Source organism: Oenanthe melanoleuca, chromosome 3 (genome assembly GCF_029582105.1).
Source record: "Oenanthe melanoleuca isolate GR-GAL-2019-014 chromosome 3, OMel1.0, whole genome shotgun sequence".
In the NCBI taxonomy this organism is placed as follows: domain Eukaryota; kingdom Metazoa; phylum Chordata; class Aves; order Passeriformes; family Muscicapidae; genus Oenanthe; species Oenanthe melanoleuca.
The window spans coordinates 1,976,623-1,996,456 of record NC_079336.1 but is presented as its reverse complement, the minus strand read 5'-3'; the positions used below and the strand labels follow the sequence as shown (position 1 = coordinate 1,996,456).

General features: G+C 42.7%; 1 protein-coding gene across 1 annotated transcript in view; it reads right to left on the bottom strand.

The window, feature by feature from the left end:
- The window catches only part of MSRA (methionine sulfoxide reductase A), a 233,088-nt gene that overhangs the window by 113,628 nt on the left and 99,626 nt on the right, over nucleotides 1-19,834 (bottom strand). Inside the window, exon 3 of the mRNA XM_056487367.1 lies at nucleotides 14,715-14,834. Coding sequence (XP_056343342.1) covers nucleotides 14,715-14,834 — 120 coding nt within the window. The remainder of the gene's footprint in view (nucleotides 1-14,714; nucleotides 14,835-19,834) is intronic.

Sequence of the window (19,834 nt, the reverse complement as noted above, 5' to 3'; positions counted from 1 at the left end):
TGGTACAGTCCATCTATATTTTAATATTAAAACCAATATAACCTCTGCTATTGCATTTTTATTATATTTAATATTAAAATCACAAAAGCTTCAGGGGCAGACACTTTGTCAGTAACTTGATTAGAAATTAAAAGTAAATCAAATGAACTTAGTGAATTTTCACTCCATATGTAAGGAATTAATAAAGCCAGAAAGTCACATCCTGCAGAGCTGTAAAGATCTGCCTGAAACCTTATTTCGGTTAAAATAATGTTTAAGTTAAATATACAGAGCAATTTGGGGGGTAGACATAGTATGTAGTTTGTAATATTAAATATTGCCAAATGTGGACAATTATAAGAAAGAAGATTTTACATTACATACTGGAGCATCTATTTCATCTTACAGGACCTGAGAGCAATCAGAACTTTAAAATTAAAATTAAGCAAAATATTCAGATCTATGGTTCCTCTTCAGCTGAACAAAATAATTTAGATGTATAAATTAAAAGCTAAAATTCTCTATGACTCCAAGAGATAAAACACAACTTCTGAGTTCCCTTTGCTGTGCATGCTTTCCTCCAACACTCAGTCCCAGAAAAATCCATATATCCATGGATTTCAAAGCTTGAAAAGATAAGATAAACTATCTCCTTTTTTCCTGAGTGGGGACAAGGGGCAGGAAGAGCTGAAGGTCACCCAGGTGAGCCTTGGAGGCAGGAATGACAGGGAATGAGCTGAATGCTGCAGGAACAGCTCAGCTGCCCCTGCTCCTCCTCCCAGCCTGCTCCAAAGGGCTGTCAGGAAATTCCAGCACTGAACCACTGCTGGGGAACAGGAGAGACAGGAGCAGCAAAGGGCAGGGGAGCAGATCCCAGCACATCCCCTGAGACACCTCTGCCTCCCCTCTGAATGGAAAGGGAATGTCTTGGACTGAAGGGAGAAGTTCCATTCCTGGGAAGGGTTTCCAAAGAGATTTTGTGACCAGAAGGGGAGGGGGGATCCTGCCCCTCTGCCCCTCTCAAGTGAGACCCCACCTGCAGAGCTGCCTCCAGATCTGGGGAACAACAGCAGAAGAACCTGGAGCTGCTGGAGAGAGTCCAGAGGAGATCACAGAGATTCTCCAAGGGCTGGACCCCTCTGCTCTGGAGCCAGGCTGGGAGAGCTGGGGGTGCTCACCTGGAGAAGAGAAGGATCAGGGAGAGCTCAGAGCCCCTTGCTGAGCCTGAAGGGGCTCCAGGAGAGCTGGAGAGGGACTGGGGACAAGGGATGGAGGGACAGGACACAGGGAATGGCTTCCACTGCCATTGGGATATTGGGAACTGTGGAAAGAGCAGAAATCCTGACAGGACCTCCCTGGAAAATCGTCCCTTAGATAAGAAATTACTTCCTTAGAATGACTAATGCTAGAAACATCTTATACCCCTCTTGCACACCCCTGGTTATCTCTTTGTGCTTCAACAGGTCCTTTTTCAATCCCTTGGGTGACTGGTTACTTTTACCTAAAACCTTTAAGTAGCTGGATAGTTTTCAATCCTTGATATTATTGGTTCATTTTCTAAGGCACCCTATAAAAGCCCCTTTAATATTTCATCTATTCAGGCTGCTCTCAGACCCCCTTCACAGATAAATAAAGTTGTCTGTAGAACCTCTGTGCAGCTTTCTTGGTCTTTTCTTTTGCTGGCTAAGAAGGTCCTTGTGTTGGGTTGATGTGACCAGCAATGTGAATTCTGTCCCCATCTGTTAACCCAGCTGGGGCAGTGACCCTGATCTCCTGGCACACATTATCTGCTCATGGGCCATCTTTAAACCAGCTGGGCAATCATCTTTATCTTCCCACAGCCCATCCTCCCTCCAGGAGATATCTCCTGTTCATGGCCAGTGAGTCCCAGGGCATGACTGATTAAATTCCATCATCCCACTGGGAGATGCTCCAGCCAGGGGAGGAGCCAAGCCTTTCCTACCCAGAGAAAAACTGAGATTTGGAACAGCAGAGCAGCCTTTGCCACTGGATTCCAGAGGAAAACTGGACCTTTGCACATCATCCCTGGAGCTTCAGAGGAAACTGCACCTTCTCCAGGAGCACTGCTCCAGCTGAACCACATCTGCCCCTGCAGGAGGATGCAGCCACCATTGAATGGGACTGTGCCAACACCCTGACTGACTGACGGGTGTCAGCTTGGATTCTGACTCTGGCAGGGTTTGGGATTGTTCTTTGTAATACTGCATTTCTATTTTAATTTTCCTAGTAAAGAACTGTTATTCCTAATTCCCATATCGTTGCCTGAGAGCCCCTTCATTTCAAAATTATAATAATTTGGAGGGAGGGGTTTATATTCTCCATTTCAAAGAGAAGCTTCTGCCTTTACTGGCAGACACCTGTCCTTCAAACCAGGACAATCCTGCAAGCAGAAATGAATCTTACAAAAGAGCTGATAGCCTAAGCTTTAGGTATTGCTTGCACACCAGTACCCTGTGGCTGAAGCCTCCCTGGAGCAGCCAGGAGAAGCTGTTCCATACAGAATGTTTATCCAGGTTCGTTGTGGCAGCCTGGGGCAAAACCCAAGTCCTGGCAGCTACAGGGAAGGAATTCTTGGCTGTGAGGATGGGTTGAGGTTGCACAGAGGAGCTGTGGCTGCTCCTGGATCCCTGGAAGTGTCCAAGGACAGACTGGACAGGGCTTGGATCAACCTGGGACAGTGGAAGGTGTCCCTGCCCATGGCAGGAGGTGGGACTGGATGATTTTTAAGGTCACTTCCCACCCAAACCATCCTGGGATCCCAAAGAGGTTCTGTTGCTGGTGTGACAAGCACAGGAGCAGTTGAGGGATTCCTGGAAGAGGTGAGAAAAGAGGGAATTATTTTCTGAGAACTCTTTGAAAACGTGTGAGAAGTCATTATCTGCTCTTTATGGAATAGACTGGGAGCAGGAGCTGTAATGGATAAGTTGTTCCTCAAACTCTGGGCCATTCTTGTAATGAAGAGCTGTTAAATAGGCCTGAGTACAAATAAATAACCACTTGTCGTGCAGCTGATTTAAAAAGAACTCATTTCTAGGTGTAATTCTATGGCAACAGCTTTTGTAAGGCACTCTTTGACACTGCAGCAGAGCTCCTGTTTAACAATTCAAATGCAGAAAAGATGGGAATAAAGGAGGCAAAAAGCAACTCAGTGAGATCCCTGCTCACAGCTCAATTGTTTTGATAAATTCTGCCCTCACAAGTTATATGAACATCCTGCATGCAGACAAATCCTATTTCATGGGAACAATGGGTGTGCATGGAGAAAAGTCTATTATCATATGGAAAATAAAGGAATTAGAGGCGAATCAGAGGCAATAAATAGATGAATATGCAGGGAGACACTTGGCTTTCCACTCAGTTGGTCTGCAGGATTTGCCTTCCATATCTGCTGTGACACTGATTATTCCTGCACTTCAGTGGATCAAAACTGCCTGGCAGAAAAGCAGGAGCAACAAATGCAGTTCTGCTGCAAAGCTGTGCCATTTTTAATTCATTATTTTATTTTCCAGAGCTGCCTGAAATAGTCATCCCTCAAGCAGGCCACAGAAATGATTATCTTTATTATGCAAAGTTCCATAAATCTCAACTGCTGTATATGAAAGATAATGCTGATCTTTGGAGACTTTGGGGTGGAGTCTGTGAATTTTTTTGGGAAAGACCAGGAAAATTTTGCTCTTCCCAGTTAATTAGATCTGGAACTGTGGGAGCTGGTAGGAAAATATTGCCAAATTTTGGTGTGAGAGCTCTTGGTTCAAACACCTGCCCAGGGTTAACATCTGGGCTGATGCACCTTGCAGCAGTTTGTGCCAAGTACACTGGGCAGGCAAATCTCTGCTTTTCCCTGTGCAACAATCTCATCTTGTTTGCTTCTATTTCCACATTTTGGATTATTTGGATTATTTTGACATGGATTCCATTTTCCCCGTTGGATTATGTGCTGCTGAGTGTTCAGGAGAAGAAGAAAAAAAAATCTCTCTCCACCCAAAATCTGACCTACTAAATGCAAACTGGATCCTACTTTCCTTGTGCTTTCCAGCCTAAATTCAGCTCAGACTAAAGACACCAGATCCCAGCCTATACTTTTCCATTTAATTTTAGCTTCACCTAAAGACTTCTGACCAGCTCACAAAGGCAGCTGGGACATGAGGGAAGAGCTCATTACACATTGCTCCTGTCTTTGAACACCTTTGAACACCTGCAGAAGGGCTGAACTGGCCCTGAACACAGGAGAGAAAATGAAACCATTTGTTAAAACAAAATAAATGAAGCAGTGAAAAATAATGGTGCCATCTGCACCTACCACTGGTTCAGGGTCAGCTCTGCTGGAGCCAAAAATTCAAAGGAGAAGGATGGGATAGAATCCTGACCACCACCCCCACCATCACCAGCCCTTTCAGAAAATAATAATAGTAAAAATGTCAATATTTAGCTCTCTTGCAAAGATTTGTAACTTCAAAACATTTCAGCAACAGGGCAGGATCAGTGAGAGTGGAACTTCTTTTTCCAAGGTCTGTTTGCTCCTTGGTAGCCACATTTTTATCTTATCATCATATTAAAAGGCTGAGAGAAAATTCTTCCTGATGTAACACCATTAACATCAGCAGAATTACATCTAGGATCAGTTTGACCCAATTTATTACTTTTTAAACTGATGATAAGTGTGCTATAATGGTATTCCATTTGACTTGGAACAAAGAATTTTCACAGCATTCAGCAGAGGGAATGACATGATTATACCTTGTGTCCTTTCCAAATAAAAATCTAAGCCTTTATAACACAAAAAAAAAAAAAAAAAAAGGAGGAAAAAAAAAAAAAAAGAAGAAGTAAACAATGTGTAGTTATGACAGTCAATGATAATTCAAACTTTCAGCTTAGCCCATGATACCTGTCACCTCTCAGGATGAATAAAGCAAATTTGTGGCCAGGATGAATCAGGATCTCCCTGATCCCAGGTCACGGATCAACTTTTTGCTTTCTCCAGCACACTGACAGGAGGGTGCAGGGAGGTGATGTCAGACTCTTCTCCCACATCACAAATCACTGGATGAGACAAAACAGCCTCAAGCTGCCTCAGGGAGGTTTAGGAACAACTTTTTTATGGAAAGAGTTATCACACAGTGGCCCAGGGCAGGGGTGGAGTGACATCCCTGGAAGTGTCCAAACACTCTGCAGGTGGCACCTGGGGACATGGTTTGCTGTGACCATGGTGGTGGTGCTGGCTCATGGCTGGACTCAGTGATCTCAGATTTTTTTTCCAAACTTTCCAGCTTTTCCAACTCTACTGATCCCATGAATGGAGGCCACCAGGTACCAGCAACAGGAATGCAGCTCAATCTTTCATGGCTCACAAGATCCCTGAGAGGAAGGACCAACCCCATCCATCCCAGGCTCAGTGAAACCCCAGGAACAGCCTGGGAACCCAAGGACAGCAGAATTAAAACTGTTTTCCATTCCCTTCCTCCTACCCCAACCCAGGCAGTGACATCTTTGTACACACTGAGATCATGGCTTTTCATATTAATTAAAATTCTCCTAAGCTTTGATTTCTCCAACTGTCTGCACAATCTGCTGTCTTTTCTCTCAGTCTAACACAACAATTTGGGAGTAAAGGACCTTCTTTTTTATCTCTGCTTCCCCTACCAAGGTCCCAGTCCACACCAAGTCCAGCATCCAGAACACTAAACCCACTTTTTTAGCATTTTTGTTCTGCTGCTGCATTCTGCAGAAAGCCCAGCTTTCCTAGATTTTATGGAAATGTGACATTAGGAGAGAATCACTCCAAGGCATTTCAGCTACAATTAACATTCCTCACTCCTCAGAAAGAAAATAAAAACAGCTTCTAATTGAATCACTTGACTGAGTAAACACTGGATTAAACCAAGAGGGGAAGGAGCAGGCAGAAAACTCCAGTTGGACAAATGTTGTGATTGGGGTTTGTTTTCCCAGGAACATCTGATGTGTGTGGATGCTCTGTGGGCACGTGTGGGAACACAGACACTGCCACTGCCACCATCCTTTTCTGGGCTCAGAAATGTCTCCAGGCAGAGAAACACCATGATTCCTTGTTGATCCTTCCCAGACAGAGCATTCCTGGCATCCATGGGGTTAAAAGGGATGCCTGGGAATGTCAGCACACACAACACACCTCAGAAAAATTGAAAACAAGACTGCACTGAGCTTCTCAGAGCAAAATAATTCCTGCTAGGAGGAGTCCTGGCTATGTAGAATCCTGGAATTAGAATGGTTTGGGTTGGAAGGGACCTTAAAAGTCCCACCCCCTGCCATTTGTAGGGACACCTTTCACCATCCCAGGATGCTCCAAGCCCCATCCAGCCTGGCCTTGGACACTTCCAGGGATCCACAGCTTCTCTGGGAATTCCATCCCAGCCACTCACCACTCCCACAGGGAAGAATTTCTTCCCAGTATCCCATCTAAACCTACTCTGTAAACTCATTCCCCCTTGTCCTATCCTTCCAGGTTCTTGTAAAAATTCCCTCTCCATCTTTCTTGCAGGCTCCCTTCAATCACTTCTGTTTTCCTTTTGCTTTTAACAAAGAAGCTGCTTTAGAAGCCAATCAGAACAATCCTTTAGCTGATTTTAGGAGCTCCAGGAGGGCTCTGTCCAAGCAGGCAGCTTCTCCTCCTTTGGAAAGACAGGTTTCAGGTCAGACACCTCAGCCTGGTCACTCTGCCCAGTGACTTCATCCATGTAGAAATCAGGTTGCAGGAACCAGATCAGCTTAAGGTCCCTCCCTAATTCCAGGATCACAGTTTGGTAGACTCAGTAAGTGGCTTTGTAGCTTATTTTTACTTTGCAAGTGTCTCCAGAGCAAAAACAGTAAGTACTTCTTCAAGTACTTCAGGTACAAGTACAAGAAGGTACAAGAAATACAAGAAATACAAAAAGTGAGGAACCCCCACTGGCCTCCATAACAACAGTGAGATTTTTGGTAGCATCATTTTCACAAACACACCTAACTGCTCTAGGGCTGGTGACCACAGTTCACAATTTTTATCCTGAGGAGATGAATAACAGCAACTATTTGAATTATTGGGTAAGAAAAAAAACACGTCCTGATAGCAGCCTTGTGCATAAGTGATATTTTCAGACTTCCTATGGCAGATCTATTTGTTTTTTGCCCAGTACCTTGTTTTTCATCATTTCCCAGCTCACCTATTGCTCTGAGCCCTACTGATGGTACAAAAGTACAGCACATCACTATGGAATACTCATAAATAAGGGAAGAATATCATTAAAGCAAATTTTTCCTTGTGCCTCAGAATAATTACTTAATTTCCAAACACGTTGATTTGTAGCTGCCAAGAATTAACCTTTAGCAAAAAAAAATCCTTTAACAAGTTCTCTTTGAAACTTCCTGCACAGGTTCAGCACTGGAGTTAATGAACCCCCAATTTCCCCTCCTGTTTGTGAATGCCAGGAATAAAACCATATTAAAGAGGTGGATTAATACAGAAAAGGTCATCAGTGATGATTAAAGACTAAATCATTAATACCTGGAGGCTGGGAGGAAAATGAAGACAGAACTTGGACCCTAAAGTTGATCCAGTTCCAAGCCCCATCCAGCCCAAGTCATGCTGACTTTTGCTGGAGTAGATCCTTAGATAGATTCCAAACACTCCAACATCCTCCATGTCTTTTATTCCTTTTCTGAGATTAAATACCCAAGAAATTTCCAGAAAAGCAGCTTAAATAAAAAGGGGATTTGATTCCTGAGTGAAGGGCAAAATAAACCTTTGAGTGACCCAGTTATCCCAGAGTGATCCACCCTCTCTCCTGCCCCTGTTGGAGGAGCAGCCAGGTCTCAGGCAGGAAGACACAATTTTTGGAAAGGGTTTTGAAGTCAATGAGCAAAAACCAGCAGGAGCCTCAGCTGTACCTGTTATCTTTTGCCAGAAGTGTTTTGGGTGCCTTGTGGGTTATCCCTGGGGCTCTGCAGGCAAAGATCTCTGCTGCAGAGTTAAAAAGAATTAACTGAGTCCTACAAATCATTTAATGGGGTTGCACCCTATTATTGTGGGGAAGTTGCCCACAGATGGAAATGGTGGGATTTTTATAACTGTGGGTGTTCAAATAAAAATTGGAGAGTCTTTTCCATTGCTCACACCCAGGGCTCCCAGCCTGAGAGACACAAAGGGATGGATTCTACCTTCCAGTAGGTTTTGATGTTTCATCCAGAAGTTGGCAGGTGCCATCCTACACCTCCTCTAATCCCAGCTTCACAATCTGCCCTTTTTTAGTGCACCAGAGCTCCTTCTTTTGTCTCTCTGAAAAGAATTCACCTGCAATGGATGTGCTCAAGTCTTAGCCCACAACAAATCCATGAGGAAATGCAAGGAACTTCCCTGAGCTCTGGCTTTCCCCAGAATCCTTCTCCAAGTATTCTTTAGACTGTTGGTGCTGCAGGATCCTTTGAGGATCCAAAGGTTTTGCCTTTCCTTTCACTGGATTGAGTTCTTGTCTTCCTCATGGACCAAATTCTCCTCACCTGGAGGAAGTTCAGGTAAAAATGTGAGTGTCTGCAAGGCAAGACAGAGCACAACTTCACTATCAAAATTTACTTATTAAAATCTGAACTACAACAGTCTCGGGCACAGCTGAGCAAATAGAAGCAAGTTAAACTCCTGTGGTTTGATAATTTCATTATTCATCCAACACCTAGAAAATGTGCAGGTCACTTGCAGAATTATTCAAAATCTTAATCACCTCGGTGAGACAAGAGTCAATTTCCAAACTTTTCTATTTCTTCCAGCACAGGAAGATGTTCCATAAAACAAGCAAGTCAGAGAGGGTGATGTTTGCACAGAGTAATTGCAGTGCTCTCCCAATTTCAGGAAAAACACATTATCACACATATCCACAGCATTTCAGTCCTGTGCCTTGAAAGGAATGAAGATTTCACCTGGGAGAATGAGCAGCAAAAGAACAGGGACAATAAACAAAAAATGCAGGGAAAACACCAACATGTTCCATCACCTGCTTTAATTCCAGAGCCATGGTCTCCCAAGAGCTGTAGCTTCTCCCTGGTTTCATAGACAGTGGTTTTGGGTTAAAATTCATTCCTTTCCAGCTCCTCTGCCATGGGAACTATCCCAGTTTGCTCCAAGCCCCATCCTTGGACACTTCCAGGGATCCAGGGGCAGCCACAGCTGACACCCTGTGCCACCCTCACAGGGAAGGATTTATTCCCAATATCCACCACCTGTAGTAACCACCAATTCTGGGAGCACAGATTAAGCACAGACTGAGTAACTGCCTTTGTAGCTTATTTTCTCTTTACAAGATCTCCACAGCAAAAAAAACATAAAGAACAAAAAAGTAGGAAACCCCCCCACTGGCCACAACACCAGCACTGAGCTTTTTTATAACACTGTTTTCACAAATACAACGTGTTCTGATACATAAAAAGAAGCAATTTTCTGCTTTCAGGCCCAGTGACACAGGGAACATCACAGCCCAGTCCTGCAAGGAGTCTTCTGTAAAAATGAAGTTCCTTTGGGAGCTTCCTGTAGGCTCCAGGTCAGAAGATTTTGTCTTTGACTTGCTCTGTAATGGCTCTTTCAACCTCTGGGGCTCCCACATTTTCATCTTATATATATCTTTAATAAAGCAGGAGACAGGAAAGATGGAAACAACACATCTCAGTGGAATACAATTCAAATAAAGTTGTTAATGATAAATAATATATTTGGTATTTATATTGCTGCTACAACCCAGGCCTGTGATTGTGGGCAATGCTGGGATAAATAGATGAAAGGGGCAGAGGACAGCACTGAGGCTATTAGGATTTTAAATTTGCCACGAGGCACAAGCAGGTATCTAAATAATAAATATCACTTTGGTTTCTTCAAGCCTGAACCAGACAAGACATTAACCCTGAGAAGTCAAATTCTGAGATGGAAAAGTGAACTCAACTTTGATTAGAGATGGAGCAGAGCTCCCTCAGCACAGCTGCTGCCATCCCTTGTGGACAAGGAGCTTTTTGTTTTCCAGGCAATGGCAAATTCATTTACCATTTATTTACCATAAAAAAATAAATATTTGTTCTGCCTTTCATTTTTAAATGACGACTCTACAGACTCCATTTCTGCAACATGGATTTTAAGGTGTAATAAAATTTTCTTGGTCAACTTCTCTGCTGAAAAAAAAAAAACATGCCAGTAGTGTCAGCTTTGAAAATTTGGAGGTAGAGCTGCAGAGGAGCAGGTAAGTGAAATTCAGTGCATCTGTTGGGTTCTTGTTGCCAAGGTTTTATCGTTGCAGCAGCATCTGCCATCACCTTTCCAAATGATTTTTGAAGTGAAATTGCTACATTCATTTTATTTCATGACTTAGCAATTGTATGGAGGACAAATTATAGTTTCTAGGGTCATATCAAGGTTTAGATGCACATCCAGGAGGATCCTAGGACGATAATATCATGATTGCAGAGACACAACTCGTTCCAACTGTTCTAGTTAAGAAAAATTACAGATTTTCTACAAAATCCTGTTCTTCAATTGCTACAAAAATACACAAAACAGTAATTCCCACAGTTCATGACATTAACTTTGATTTATGCACTATTTTGTACTTTGTCTGACCTTTCCATCCTTTCTCACAGGTGAACTTGGGGGGAAAAAAAAGGGGAGAGGTGGAGCAATTGGCCAATCCTATCAAGGCACAGATCAAGGGCATGGTGAACACTGAGATTCTTCACAGTCATTAAAATTCCTATATCCTGTTCTTATAAGGATAAAAAAAAAGACCAGACAAAGGCACAACAGGAATCTATTCTCTTGACAGCAATTTAATAACAAAAGAAAATGTTCTGAGCCACTCTCATTACTGCTTGGAAACTTTAATCTTGTGGACTTAGTTCCTGTCCATGGAAACCTTCAGATCCCTTTTACAAGCTACAGAAAGGGAATATTTGTAGTTTAATTATACATTTAAACACTTTGCAGAACCAGAGCCACTTTGGAAGTGTTGTGGTGTCCAGCTGAAGGGCTCTCCAAGGAATACAAGGCTTAGTTTGAATATCAGGAGAGTCACAAATTCACCATGGGGCTGGAGCCAGGCTGGGAGAGCTGGGGGTGCTCACCTGGAGAGGAGAAGGATCCAGGGAGAGCTCAGAGCCCCTTGCAGAGCCTGAAGGGGCTCCAGGAGAGCTGGAGAGGGACTGGGGACAAGGGATGGAGGGACAGGACACAGGGAATGGCTTCAAACTGCCATTGGGATATTGGGAAGGAATTCCTGTCTGGGAGGGTGGTGAGAATTCCCAGAGAAGCTGTGGCTGCCCCTGGATCCCTGGAAGTGTCCAAGGCCAGGCTGGGTGGGCTTGGATCAATCTGGGACAGTGGAAGTTTTCCCTGCCCATGGCAGGGTGTTACTGTCTGATCAGGAATGGTGAATAATGCAGCAACACAGGCTTCATGCAGAAAGCAGAAGTGATTTATTGAAAAGCCATTTCTATAAGATATATCGTGCAAAACAAAGTAGAAAAGACCCATTGGTCCAGGAAGGCAACACCTCTTTGAAATCATGCTTTCTGCAAAACATCACGAGACACTCACACAGCCCAGTGGTCAACACCAGGTGTTTAACCTGTGTTATTCTGCAGAAGATTCTACTTCCCCTAAAAAATGCCCCTGGGATTTTATCCCATAAAACAAAGAAATTCCTAAAGACAGGGGCCTCTTTCCCTTATCAAAACTCCTGTTATCTCTTAGGATTTCTATTGGTTCTTAAAGTGTTACAATAATTGGTCCTTTTCTTACTTAGGATTTGAAGGTAATTGGCTACTTTGTAATGTGTAGGTTTTATTGGTTAGAAGTTCAATCCTCTAGAAACCTACAAATACCCTTTGCTGTCTGATGTAATGAGACCGTTGTTAGCAATTCCCCTTCGGAGAAATAAAGTTATCTTCGGAACTGTTGCAACACGGCCTCAGGCCTTTATCCTTTGCTAGCGAGTAGCTGAATGGTTCTGCTACCCAAGTTCTGAGCCACCTGGACTTTGTGTAGCTACCTCGGGGGTTGGAAGGCATCCAGCCCCCCAAAAACAGCTACATTATTCATTCTTTCTCCTCTTGTTTTGTCTCTGAGAAAAATCCCCAGCCTGGGAAAGGTCCGAGCTGGAGCTGAGAAAGACAACAGCCTGGGAAAAATCCAGGAAAAGTCCAGGTTGGATTTTTCCACGAGCCTTCAGCAGTGTCCACAGTGGGGGTGGAACTGGATGAGCTTTAAGGTCCCTTCTCACCCAAAATCATTCCAAAATTCCAGCATTCCATGAACATGCTGATGGTTTGTCACAGGACATTCTTCTGTATTTTTAGGGGAGGACAAATCTGAGAAGCCAAGAACTTTCCCATATAACATTTTTTTCTCTATTGCCATCAACAACTCCTGAAAAATTCACATCTGATTTCCCACTGTTGTCTTTAATATCAACAGTTTATGCACAAATATAGAAAATTAAACCCACATTACCCAGCCAAACCCTCCCCACTCCTTTCCACCCTTAAACAACAACATCCCAACCACCACTCTGCTCTGGGTTTATTGAATTAACTTGGGAAATCACCAGCTGACCACAGGAACAGGAGGTAACAGAGCAAGAAATTAATTTTCTCCTTCTCCACTCTCTTCCATTAGCTATTTAGAAGCCTTCCAGGTGACCTTTGGAAGCCAAGACATTTTAAGGAGAACTGGAAATCCAATATGGAAGAATCAGTCAAAAGACTAATTCTTAAACAAGAGACATTAGTATTGCTCAGAAAAACATGAAATTGCTGCTGAGGAGATGTGAAACAACTTCACAGCCAAATATTTTACGTAACTCAGAGCAGAAACAAAATCTGTGTGGCACATTTTTATATTGAATTGCAATTATTAGAAATTGTGATTCGTGCATGAGGGAAAATGCCTCAGAAAGATGAGAACTGACAAGATTCTAAATTGGTTTAATTCACTAAATCTCAGCCTTCTAACTAATGCCATACAATAACCAGACATGTTTTATTTTTCCTTACATTCCAGTCACTGAAGATAAACAAAGAAAGCAACTGAAAGCAAACCCAAATGACCTGCTCACATGTGAACAGCCTGAACCACAAGCCTATAAACGACCCTGTTTTTAAGGAAATCATCGTTAGCAGAGTATTTTATATGGTAATTGTACATCCCCAGTTTATGAATAACAACAGCAGAGTTCTTCCCTTCTGATTTCAGTGCCACTTGAGCTATGCAGATTTCTAAAAGCTTATGAATATACACAGCAACAGAATTGTTCTGAACATCTGTAAGCAAAATATGAAAAGATGTTTGGTGCTGAATGAACATCCTGGGTTATCTAATGCTGGCCAAAAATGGTGTGTTTATGTATTAGGGGAAAGCACTGCAAATAGCTCCAAATCCTGCACACCCTCCAGAAGGATTTTCAGATTGTCCTCTGAATGGCTTTCACCAGAAAATTGAAAAAGAATTTTCCATTCCATTCCTTTCTATTCAATTTTAATTTCCCTTCCCTTCCCTTCCCTTCCCTTCCCTTCCCTTCCCTTCCCTTCCCTTCCCTTCCCTTCCCTTCCCTTCCCTTCCCTTCCCTTCCCTTCCCTTCCCTTCCCTTCCCTTCCCTTCCCTTCCCTTCCCTTCCCTTCCCTTCCCTTCCCTTCCCTTCCCTTCCCTTCCCTTCCCTTCCCTTCCCTTCCCTTCCCTTCCCTTCCCTTCCCTTCCCTTCCCTTCCCTCATAAAATTGAAAAATTATTTTCCATTCCATTCCCTTCAAACTTAGTTCCCTTTCCTTTCCTTTTTCTCTTTCTCTTTCCCTTTCTCTTCTCTTTCCATTTCCATTTTTCATTTCCATTCCATTCCATTCCATTCCATTCCATTCCATTCCATTCCATTCCATTCCATTCCATTCCATTCCATTCCCATTTTCATTTCCATTCCATTTTCATTTCCATTCCATTCCCATTTTTCATTTTCATTTCCATTCCATTTCCATTTCCATTCCATTCCATTCCATTCCATTCCATTCCATTCCATTCCATTCCATTCCATTCCATTCCATTCCATTCCATTCCATTCCCCCTTAAGTCATCCCTTTTCCCACTTTTCACAATTTCCAGCAAGTTTCTGCCTTTTTGGCTGCCTTGCAGCACCTCTGCACGGGGTTTCAAGTGTCCATTATTTGTTTGTGCCACTTTTCACATCCTTTCCATGCCGCCCATGTAAGAGTTTGTCACTAACAACAAGCCCCAGTGTCAGCATTTGGCATAAAAATATTAACAAGAAAATAAATCAAAGGAAAACTTCCAAGTGAGTCCAGGAAAGCCAGGATTTTCTCCACCAGCAGCATTAGGTGTCTGCCAGGGGTTCTGTGGTTCAGATCACAGAAAGAAACTGCATTGGAGTTTTGTAGTGTAGACTGAAAAATAAATGCAAGGGTTTGGCCTGGAAGTGACAGGATGGTGTGCACTGAACTGTGTGAAAAGTTAACAGATTACTAATCAGAACAGAATATTTGTTCATACATTGACTCATTAATTATCAGGAGACAGCAAAGGGATGGGCATCCATAGATTTCAGCACAGTTTAGGATGTAAAGCCAGCCCCAATCTCCTTAGTCACTGCAGTCACTCAGTTCACTGTTTGTTGACACTCATAATTCAGGATTCCACTCCCAATCCTTAAAAACCAAGGAGGAAAGACTCACCTGAGCACACCTCTTTGTAGGTTGGGTTTGGGGTATGTCCTCCTGCATAACCCACTTGAGTGGAGTAGACTCCTTTCTGCCTCCAGAACTTCCTCTCAGCTCCCCAGAAACAGCCCATGCCTGAAGAGGGCACAAAATACACATTGCAAGGTCAAAATCTGCCAATGCTCAATCACTCATTTGCATATTAATTGACACAGGGCACAGTGGAAGGAACATCCACAGGCAGCACCTGCTGGTCAAGTGTTTTCCAAGTTTATTTATAGGGTAACTATAAAGAGAAATCCATTCTGCATCAGAGCACGACTCAAACACAGCCTGATTTATGCTTCTGAATATCAATTTATCACAGAGGGCAAACCTTGGAAGGGTTTGAAGGCCCAAACAAGGAGAATTCTCATGTACACACCAAAAAAAAAGTTCCTTACAAGGCAATTGTGCTGTTTGTGCGGCATCATTTTCACCTGAGCTGATTAGGAAGCTGTCAAAACACAATAATTTGTATTAATGGCAAACAGTTATTTAATTTTCTGCTTTCAGGCAGAGGTGGCAGCAATAATGGATTATATTATATGTTATATAAAGGGAAAAATACTTCACTTTAACAATTCATGCAGAGAAATATTTGATGTTCAGACAAGATTTTTGTAGCCATTCACCCCCATGGCCAATTATCAAAGGACATCAGAGTGTTTAAGGGTGTAAATTAAAACCTCTCCTGGTTAAAGGAATTAAGGAACAAACACCACCAACATTGACAATTGTCTGATGGCTTAGTTAAATAAATGTTTAAGAGACTATTTATTAAATTATTTATCTAGAGTGTCATGGAGATTCCAGCATTGCCAAACTGGAACAATGAATTTTCTTTTTCAGTTATAACATCCTGTTATTATTCCCTTTCTAAAACAGTTGAAATAATGGCAGTAAAAATAAACTAAACATTAAACACACTATTTCTATACACACAAAAATCAGTGAACCATGAGAGTTTTCTCCTGCTAACACTGCAGGTATGACAAGTTAAAAAGTCACAGAAATGATCCTTCAAAGCAAAACCAAAATGGAGTAGCTCCTCCTCCTCTTGATGGCTCACAATGTTCTTTCTTTGAACCTTGAGAGATTAACTTCAAATTTAAGTTTTAATGCAACTAAAAGTCCAGAACTGGGATTTCTAATTCAGATGCTTAAGTAAAATGTAGGAATTAAGAGCCAAGGCTGCTCCTGGAGATCCTGGAAAGAGGCAGGAGGACAATACTTGTAGAAGATACAAATTGATGATGGAATTGCAGTTATTGTCCCGTGATTGCAGAGATAACCAGAGCTCTTGGACTTGGGTTCCCAGGTTGCTCCAAACCCATCCAGCCTGGCCTTGGACACTGCCAGGGATCCAGGGGCAGCCACAGCTGCTCTGGGAATTCTATTCCAGGGCCTCCCACCCTCACAGCCAAGAATTCCTTCCCAATATTCCCCCTAACCCTGCATGCTTTGCATCCTTAATGTTCCAAGGGAAGTTTGAGCTCCAGCTTGAAATCCCAGCTGAGCCAGCAGCAGGTGAGGCTGAGGCTCTCCCAGGAACAACTCTTTCCAATTTATCAATCTCCCACTGGCTGGACAAACACACTGAGGGGTGGCCAAGGAGCAATCCATGCCTAGGAATAGGGCAGAGCCACATTTTCTCCCACATCATATTCCTAGGCCAGCACCTGAGTGTGAATGAGCAACTCAAGAGTAAGGAGACAACCCAGACTCAGGTTTGAGCTCAGATGCAGCCCCAACTTCAAACACAAAGCAGAAATGCTCTTTCTTAGTGGTTTATTTAAGATTTTAATGCTCAATAAATCCCTAGTGTTGCAGGGCTGTGGCCAGTGGCCTGATCAATAAATGTTATTTGGATTCTCTTGCTGATAATCATCTCTGGATCCCCATCCCTGCAGGGATTTCAAAGCCCTGTGGATGTGGCACTTGGGGACATGGGGCAGTGGTGGCCTTGGCACTGCTGATCTTGGAGGGCTTTTCCAACCTAAACATTTGGTGACTCTGGATTTGAGCAGTGACCTGTGTCCCCATGGTGGGCTCCTCCCTTTTTCCCTCTTCCAGCTGATCCCTGGGTTCACTGAGCCACCCTTTCCCAGACAGAGAGGGATTTTATTCTCCTGAAGAACCACTCTCATCATTTTCTCAAGTGTGCTGCCACCTCACACAAACAATAAACCCTCCCATCCCCGAGAAGAGATAAAATTGAAATCTTTGTCATAATAAAACAACCTGCTGGTAAAGAGACATCATTTACAACAATCCAGCACTAAATTGCTTTCCCCAGCATTAATCCATTCAGCTGATGTTTGTTATTCTGCTAAAGTGGTGCCACGTTCGACAGAGAAATTGTCATAAGGAGAGAAATATTAACAATAAAATCCCACATAATATTCCAGAATTAGACATGTGAGCTCATGGAGTGCCTCTAGCTACAGTTAATATGGACAATTATTACCAAAACAGGGAAATAATTTCAGTTCAAGGTTTCACATGGTTTTGCAATACCAAAAAAAAAAAGTTTACTTCCCTTAATTATTACTACGTTAGTAAGGAAATGGAAAAAATAAATAATTTAAATAATAAATTTAAATAATTAAATAAAAACTCAGAGGGGGAAACAAAATAGTACAAAAAAAAAAAAAGGACGAAAAGAACCATAAAAGCCAAATAAGCCACCCATATTATAATTTAAAACTCAAAAACATTAATGTGATTTTAAACTATTCATGAAGTGATTTGCATAATCCCCAGTTCTGAGGAAGTGAGTGCAGCTCTGGAGTTACAGAGGGAGCTTCCAGAGGCATTCCTAAGAGGAAATAAAAAAAAAAAAAAAAAGGAAATACAGGGAAACACACTCACACTCCCAGAAAAAAAAAAAAATCTTATTTGAACACAATGGGTATTGCAGAGGAGTGTTTAAGCACTGAAGACATTTGTCACTTTTTAATTGCTAATTTGCAAAACAAAAACAAGAATAGTGATGGGTTTTGACTGACTCTTAATTGGAGTTTCAAAAGGTATTTTAATATCTTTTTTTCTGGTTTTGAACTTCACACCCAAACAGATTGAGACAGGAATCTTTAAACGTTCAAGCATCCCTACAAAAAATATTAATCAAACAATTGGGGATTAAATTATAGAATCTATATTCCTTTCCAGCATCGACATCCCTTTTCTCCAGCTATTCTCTTTATGGATCCATATTCCTATAGATCCTCTGAACAAGGTTTTTTTGTCACCAAGGACCCTGTGTTTCCATAGGCAACCCTATAATTTGCATATTCCTAATAAATAGTCAGCATAAGCTGAAATATTCTTCTAAAATAATGAAAGCCAAGTGCTAGTCTGATAAGAGAGATAAGCACCCCATTCTTAGAGATAAAAAAAAATTTGAAATATTCCAAGAAAAACAGAGCAGAATGGAACCCCAGGTGCTCACAGGGATGGATTAAGCACATTGAACAGGTCTCCATTGGCTGCACAGGAGTTTCTACATCCAGGGATTCATTTATTTGCCTAAATGGAGACATTTGGGATACCTTGAGATGCCTGAGGACATCCAGGACATCTGTGTGCACAGGGCTGACATAAATGACACAAAATTTGGGAGAGACACGTGAAATGGCAGGGAAAATGCTCCTGGACATGGCAAATGGAACTCATGGAATCATGGAATGGTTTGGGTGGGAAGGGACCTCAAAACTCATCCAGTTCCACCCCCTGCCATGGGCAGGGACACCTTCCACTGTCCCAGCTTGATCCAAACCCATCCAGCCTGGCCTTGGGCACTGCCAGGGATCCAGGGGCAGCCACAGCTGCTCTGGGAATTCTATTCCCTCACAGGGAAGGATTCCTTCCCAAATTCCTGTCTTCTAGCAGTGGAAGCCATTCCCTGTGTCCTGTCCCTCCATCCCTTGTCCCCAGTCCCTCTCCAGCTCTCCTGGAGCCCCTTCAGGCTCTGCAAGGGGCTCTGAGCTCTCCCTGGATCCTTCTCTTTTCCAGGTGAGCACCCCCAGCTCTCCCAGCCTGGCTCCAGCCCTTGGAGCATCTCTGTGGATTCCTCTGGACTCCCTCCAGCAGCTCCACATCCTCCTGATATTGGGATATCCTGATATATCCCATAGCTCCAGGTGGGTCTCACCAGATCATCCCATTTGCATATTTTAAGGCAGGAGAAACCAGTCCCTACCCCAGACACAGACTTTACAAAATCTTGAGAGTCTCTGAATCTGAAGTTGAATCAAATCTCCCGAAATACAGTGGTTTGTGTCTGAAAGTTGCCTATTTCTCTTCCACATCCATAAAAAATTACCAGCCTGACAAGCCCAGTAGGACTCTGTGCTGCAGAGATGAATCCCAGACAAAATTACTAACTCCAAAGTTATCTATCCTCAGAATAATGTGCACAGCCTGCAATACTGTTAATTCCTTTTTTTGTGTGTACAGAAGCCATCACAGAGCACCAAAAAAATGATTGGGAAACTTATTTGAAAATTATTCAGCATTCCAGACATTTTCCCCCAATCCCACAAGGATTGGGAAATCTCCAATCTCCACAGGAAACCTTTCCTCACCTTTGCTCTGATCTCTGCTCCAATGCCTGCTCCTATCATATCTGAATGATCCTTGGTCTCCACAAAGATTCCCTGCTGCAAATTCCTATTTATGATTCCATTATGCAAACGAGCACAGGCAGTAAATTTGCATCAGAAGGGTATTCCTGATCCAAACTCCAGCCTCACAAGCTGCACCTATTCTGTGCTAATTAACACCCATTAACTCCAGGGCTCAGTGGAAGCTTTGGGGACTCTCAGCCTCCCATTTATTCCATTTATTTAAAGAAACTACAGTGGGTGCACTGTGTTCTATACTGCCCAATTTTCACTTTTTATAATGCACAGATATACAGTGCTTTCATTTGTGGAATATTTTTTAATGCCTTTTATGCTTTATCTTTTTGGAATATCTGATGGCAGTTATTCCTTCTCTGATGGCATCAGGTGCAGACACACCTGGCTCCCCACTGACCTTTCCCTCCTGCCAGCTTGATTTCCAAGCCTTCCCAGCAGTCCAACAGGACA